Source organism: Myotis brandtii, unplaced genomic scaffold (assembly GCF_000412655.1).
Source record: "Myotis brandtii unplaced genomic scaffold, ASM41265v1 scaffold324, whole genome shotgun sequence".
Lineage (NCBI taxonomy): Eukaryota > Metazoa > Chordata > Mammalia > Chiroptera > Vespertilionidae > Myotis > Myotis brandtii.
The window spans coordinates 796,388-803,765 of NW_005362439.1; the positions used below are offsets into that span (position 1 = coordinate 796,388).

Here is a 7,378-nt window from a genome sequence, read left to right on the forward strand (position 1 = left end):
GAAAGGGGGGGGGGGGGACGCAATGGGGGGATAAGGCCACATATGTAATACCTTAATAAAAAATTTAAAACAAAATGTACAATATATTTGAACTTAAATTATTATGAAAAATAAGGTATTACTGTTTCAGTCTAAGTATCAATAGTGTGTAAAGTGCTGTCCCTTATTAAATCAAAATTTAATTATCTTAAAAAAAAGAAAAAGAAACAGAAACAGAACCAGGATCTGATGAAGCTATTCTTCAGAGGTCTTGTCTGACAGGAGTGAAGAATAACAATAATAGCTACTTATTATTACCAACATTCATTAAGCTTTTTCTAAAATATGCCAGATACCATGCTAATGAATCTCATTTAGTCCTCAACAATCCTATGAGGTAGGTATTAATATTTCTGTGGCCATTTTTATGGACAAGAAATAGACTTACAGAATTTAAATGCATTATCTGGGATTATACAATTAGTAATTAGCAACTTCCAGGTTCTGACTTAAGCAACTGGGTGCTATTTCTCTACAACAGAAAACCCTGGATCAGGAGCAAATTCTTTAGAGAAAAATAATGATTTCACTGTGGGATACGCTAAACTTAAGAGGGCTTTGAGAAATCCAAGTGGGAGATTCAAGTAGATGACTGGATCGCTGACCTAAATGCCCTCCTTTGTATTTATTGAATGAGGCAGCAACCTGGTGTAGCCAATCATGGCAAACAGAAGAGGTACATGGAATTTTTAATTTTAATACTAGGAGAGTCATCAGCAACATTATCAGACTAAGTATAGTTTCATTGGATGTATTGAATGAGATTGGATTTCTAAAGGGAGAATAAGACTTAGAATTCAAATGTATTTCCTCTTACTAGAAACCCACTAATGGTATCAATTAGAGCAGAATCTTTAACTTAAAACTGGATAATTAGCTGTGATTTCAGAAATGTAAATAGAACCCTCATTCATGAAATTGATAGGTGCTTCTCTTTTAACTACCAACCTCATGTTATCCTTTCCTCATCCCGTCTTCTAAGTTTATGGATGGCAAATCTTACTGTGTTGTCATGAGGATCACATAGCAATTTATAATTAAACAGTGGAAATGAAACATTCTGTTGTGTTGCTTCTTATTCAGTCTTAATTTTCCAATTTCTGATTAAAGGCACTGCAAATTTAAAGCCTTGTAAACTCTTTTATTTAGAAATTGCTACTCACAAGTGTATGAAAACTGTGAAGTTTGCAAAATGTTTTACATGGTGTTTCAAATATCATCTGCCAGAGTATGAACATGTGCTAGCTCCCGCAATATGTTAAATAAGGCAAAAAAGGAATTTTCTTTGCATCACTTTCCACACTCTCTGTAGACTGGAAGACTAGTTCTCCTTGAGTGAAAGACGGCGGAGAAGCAATTAGGACAAATGTAATCAGTGTAAACATTTCTTCTGATGAACCATTGCCCAGAGCTCTTTCAGAAGGATGCAGGTGCTATAGTCAAAGCAGCGACCTTGGCCGTCCTGCTGCCTCCCCAGCACCTGGAATAGGGCATGAAATAGGAGTTCAGTAACACTTGCACAACTACATGGCCATGCAAAATAACAGCAACTCTTCCTCTGTTTACTAACATACTAATATGTTTCACGATTGAGTTCAGTATTTTTGCATGTTATTGTTTAATTCTCTACAGAGAGAGAGAGAGAGAGAGAATGAGGAAATAGGTTTATTGGGGTAAAATAACTTGCCTCTTGTTAGGAGCTGTTAGTAGTAAAATCAGGACTAAAACCTGGGTGTATTGGACTCCGAGATCCATACCTTTTTAGTTCAAAAGCTTAAGACAGGAGAGGTTCCCCCCCACGTTGGGTACATACACTATTACTGGTGCCTACATTTTAAATTTTTTGGTTTATTTTGAAATACAATGAAGTGGCGGCACCTTTTTCTAATCCATTTTCATTAATGAACTCTAATAGGTTTTTCATTTCTCTAATCTTTCATTTGAGCTGAATGAGTATATGTAACTACAAATATAACTGAAATGTAGACAGAATGTTTTCCACTTTGATATGATGAGAAGGAAATAGAGTACTTTGCCTTATTTGATATATATTGGAAAGCCCAACCATTAGGCAATGTTTCTAAATCACCTTAATTTATTTCTCTGATTATCTAGAAAAAGCAGCAGCTTGAAAGTGATGTGTGTATATATTCATATCTGTTATTATTGTGTTCGTTCAAATGGATTTTTATTGTCTAGTTTATATTGTTTGCTCCTCCCTCATACCCAACCCAGTTACTGAAAATCTAATTTTCTAATGACGTCATTATCTCTGTAGCAGCCGGTGTTGATAAAGGATTCTAAACATCCAGTAGGTCAGAAGCAGCAGCAAATGAATTTAGAAGAAACAGAAATCTTGTGTATGCTTTCTTTTCTTTTTAGGTATGAGATGTGGAAGTGATTTTTAAACCGCATCATGATAGCATTTAGAGCAGTGGTTCTCAACCTTGGCTATACATTAGAATCACCTGGGAATCTTTTTAAAATTCTGATTTCCGGGCCTCATCCTCCGGAAATTCTGTTTCTTTGTTACTAATGTTGTGGCCCCACCCCATAACAAAGAAACAGAATTTCTGGAGGATGAGGCCCAGAAATCAGGATTTTAAAAAGATTCCCAGGTGATTCTAATGTGCAGCCAAGGTTGAGAACCACTGATTTAGAGTATTTATACAACATTCAGAATTACTCTGTGGATTTTCTGCGTTTTTAAAATACAGTTCTTATCTATTGGTGTTTTTGAGAGTTGTGGAGGGGGTTGTGGAGAACCTGCCACCTCCTCTAACCACTCACCTCATCCTTGTTCTTGGCCTGTCTTCACCTCTGTTCTCTGTCTCCTCTATTCTATTAAGCTCTTCTCAGTATTGCAACTCCAGTGAGAAACTGATGGGATAGATGCTATATCTGTTCATGGTCATGGTCCTGTGATGATCGTTGGAGTAGTGGTTGGAATTCTTAGATTACACAGACATCCTTTGTTTTCTGAAAGACATGACGTGTTACACTAGTAAAAGGGTTTTGTGGGTCGCTTAAAATTTTAAAAAAATCTCTCTCTCTGATGCCTCACTTGTAGGATTAAAAAAAAAACACAAAACACCTCACTAATGAACAGCTATTTAATGCCAATTTAAAATGCTTCCATTGCCCTGGCTGGTTTTCTCCGTGGTTAGAGCATTGTTCTGTGGACTGAAGGGTCTCAGGTTTGATTCCAGGTCAAGGGCACTTTCCTTGGTTTCAGATTCCCCAGCCCCCAAAGGGGCATGTGGGGGAGGCAACCAATCGATGTATCTCTCTCATGTCGATGTTTCTCTCTCCCCCTCCTCCCTCCTTTCCACTGTCTCTAGAAATCAATGGAAAAAATATACTCAGGCGAGGATTAAGAAAAAAAAGACATAAAATGCTTCCTTTAGAAAGGTTTTCAACTATCTGAATAATGTAGGAATAACTTTTGGCATTGTTTAGTTTGGTGAATCCTATAATGAATCCTGTAATATTTAGAATGACATCGCATGCACCCATTCTTAATGAAATTAAATTATCATGGAAATATTTCCATCATTGACTCCTACCCTAAGCCTCTTCTTCCTTTTCCAGTTCCCTGAAAGCTTTCCTCCTGCCATTGGGTTATTGCTGCCACCTAATGTCACAAAGTAAAATTGCTATTGGTTTGCCTTTTCCAAGAGATTTTCACAATTGTGCGGTTTATGGAAATAACGATTTGAGAGCAACAGATGGTTTTCCTCTATACTCTTAAATAATAGCACTCTGAAGTGGTTACAGCCTCTTTGGAGAGAAGGTGGGAGGCGTATATCTCACTAGCAAAGAGTGCAACCAATAAAGCATAAAGGGATTTAAGAGCCCTAATCCCTAGTATGGAACAGCGACTTTCAACCTTTTCACCCCATGGCACACAAATTAACTAAAATTCTGCGGCACACCAAGAATATATTTTTTTTTGCTGACCGGACAAAAATAGGTATAATTTTTATTCATTCACACCAGACATCTGTTGTTGTTGTGCTGGCTGTTATCACTTTGTTGTTGTTGTTAATCCTCACCCGAGGATATTTTACCCCCCTCCATTCCCCACTGATTTTTAGAGATAGTGGAAGGGGTGGTGGAGAGAGAGAGAGAGAGAGAAAGAAATATCAATGTGAGAGAATTGATTGGTTGCTTCATGCAGGTGTCCTCACTGGAGCCTGCAATGCAAGTGCATGCCCTTGACCAGAAATTGAACCCTTGATGCTTTGGTCTGGTCCATGGGAAGAACTGGCCAGGGCCATTTTTTATGTTTTTGGCTTTTTTTCTTCTTTTTTTGACAATTTAAGGGAAAAGAGGCCAGTGCCCCTTACTAAATAGTCAGGTATTGCATGTTTTAAAAATTCTTTCAGCACACCAGTTGAAAATTGCTGCTATGGACCTGTTGCCAATCTGACATTGGCAGGTTCTTCCGCTCATAAAATATGGCTCAGTGTTCTGAAAGATCTGTTCCCACTTTATCTTTTTTTTCTGTGTGTATTTTTAGTTGTGAAAGTGTAGCCCTTATACATGATACTGTTTATTTATTTGGGCAGAAGTTCTCCATGTTGACTGGGTTTTCTTTTAGAGCTGTGTTAAGTAGGTGTTCAGGTTTTCATTGTTTGAGTAGAAAGTTTTGATAGCTTTCCTTTGCTCAGTTAGCAGAGACGTATCTGAAGACGTTCTATCATTAGTGTAGCCTTAACCAGAATAACACTTCCTACTGGCTTAGTTATTTATTTGTGCGCTTCCTTAGCTGGACTCTGTACTTGTAGTACATGTCGCAAAGATTGCAAAGTCAACTGTGCTGCTTGCAAAATCCTAGACTTTTTTTAAAAAACCCAATCTGGGTCTTAAATGATTTATAATTATACTACTCACTTTTCTTCAGTATTCTGAAGTAGAGCATTAATGTTCCCATGGGCTAGGGCCAGGATTCTGTTGTCTTAAACTGACTTTGTAAAGACCATTTTATGTGGAGCATTTTAAGAGATATTTTGGGTGTTGCTGTTTCTCTTAGTCATGCTGTAAATAAGTTATTCATCCTTTCTGATTCCGAAGATGGTTAAAGCAAAGTCCAGTGAGTATAAAGTCTCACCTTCAACTAGTTTGGGCTTAATTTTAACAGCTCTTTTATAGAATTGAATCCCAGAACCCCTGGTGGGTAGAGAACCTATTGAATAAAATAAAAATGGATTTAGACTTGCTGTTATTAATTATGTGTAGGTACTATGCCTATTCAGATGGGCAAGAATCCTAATTAAATACAGTTTACATTGTCATTATCCTTTGCTTTCAGATTTTCAGACAGGTTTCAGCGAGCTTATTCAGGCCATGCTGACCAAATTGTGCAAGTAAAATCTTGAGACTCACAGCCTCAAGTGACTGGCTTACTGCTAAATATAGAACCCTTATTGAGTTCCTTTGAGCTACTAATTTTGTTAGTCTATTGAAAAAGTTACTATTACTATTATCAGGTTTATCAGGCACAATTCCTTATGAGCTTTAGCAGACCAATCATAGCTTCATTATCTTTTTTGCTACTGAAACATTTCTTTTAATACTTCACAGTTTTATTAAACATCGCTATCAGATTTCTGTTTATTCTCCAATTATTACTGATTTTTTTTCTGAACTGAAGACTGGATGAAGGCATATGATGGCTTTAATGTAGTGGTTAAGGGCCTAGCCTCTGAAGTTAAATTTCCTGAGTTTGAATTCCTTCTCTCTGATCTTGGGTGAGTAATTTAACTACTGTGAACTTCGGTTTTCTAATATGTACAAGGGAGGTAATGTAGTTGTTGTGATGATTAAATACAGATGATAGATAGATAGATAATCCATTTCACTATTTATTTGGTTAAAATAAATTCTAAGATATTTTATTTGTATGATTCCTGCAAATATTCCTTATTCTGGGTTTGTCTTTGTCTTTCCAGGGCTAAGGAAACTAAAGGATATCTGAGTGTTAATCATGTACCTAATTATTTACGCTTATTCATAACTTCCCAATTGTCTTGTAGCTCCAATCTTAGGTAGGTGGTTGAGGAGTAAGAATACAGGAAGACTGAGGCATGACTTCAAAGCCTATGGGCTAGTAGGCAAGGATGGTTTGCTGGAGACATTTGACCCACTCTCTTGGCCTCCGCAGAGAAGCCTTCCCAGATAAGCTCAGACGCTCCAGGCATAGACTCCTATAACACTGTACTCTGTAATGAAATAATTGTTTTAATTCTTTTTGTGTAGTGCCTTTCTCTTCCTGCTCGATTGTATGTTCCATGATGCCAGAAACTGACTTTTCCTTCTGGATTTGTTGGATCATTAAGTGAGCTCTTATTTCAGAGTTGAAGAAACAGATGCCTATCATATGTGACTTATCCCAAGTCACACATTTTCTGAAATAGTTATAAGTAGAACTCAAGTTTCCAGTCTCCCTTATTACAGTACTCTCTGCTCTTTCTACTGTATTATGAAAATTTAAGCTCTAGAAAGGGGTTGAGCAATATCTACAAATAACTATTACAGAGGCAGAATAGACATACTCCACGGGGTTATGGAAATTGGAAGGTGAACATAAGTTCTTTTGTCAGGAGCTGGGTGGTAGGTACAAAAAGGCTTAATGACAGAGGAGACTCTTGAACTGTACACACATGGATACATTTTTGGATAGAAAGTTGTGGAAAAGGTCACTCCAACCATAAATAGTATTATTGAAACCTTTAATCCCAATATTTTTAAAAAATCTATAAAATGTATATGTTAGCAGGCTAACTAACAATCTTGTCTTATTTCAGTGAACAACGTGGGAATATCATATGAGTATCCTGAATACTTTTTGGAAATTCCTGACTTGGACAGTGTAAGTCTTTCTTTGTATATTATGATAACAAAAGGAATGCATGCAGGTATTGGGAAGGCAATGTGGTAAAAGGGCTCAGACTGTGAGCCCTGGAGTCCAGCTGCCTGAGGTTCAATCCTTGGCGCTTCTATTTGTTACCTGAGTTACTCTGAGGGTGATCTCCACTATACTTAGTGTCCGGTCCCTCGCCATACAATAGTCTTCATAAAGATGTTGGAAGGATTGAATGAGAAAATATTTATAACCCCATTTGTACAGTACCAGGGGCAATAATAGCTCTAGTTTTATTATTCTTTTATTATATCACTAGAGGCCCGGTGCACAAAAATTTGTGCACTTGGTGGGGAGAGGGGGACCCTCAGCCCATCCTGTGCCCTCTCGCAGTCTGGGACCCCTCAGGAGATAATGACCTGCTGGCTTAGGCCTGCTCCCGGGTGGCAGAGGGCAGGCCCAATCCCTAGGTGC

General features: G+C 37.6%; 1 protein-coding gene across 3 annotated transcripts in view; it reads left to right on the forward strand.

Moving 5' to 3' along the window:
• HSD17B12 (hydroxysteroid (17-beta) dehydrogenase 12) overlaps positions 1–7,378 on the forward strand; it is a 125,878-nt gene that overhangs the window by 94,976 nt on the left and 23,524 nt on the right. For all 3 annotated transcript variants that reach the window (XM_014543297.1, XM_005870738.1, XM_014543298.1), the window contains one exon: positions 6,849–6,913. In XM_014543297.1, coding sequence (XP_014398783.1) covers positions 6,849–6,913 — 65 coding nt within the window. The remainder of the gene's footprint in view (positions 1–6,848; positions 6,914–7,378) is intronic.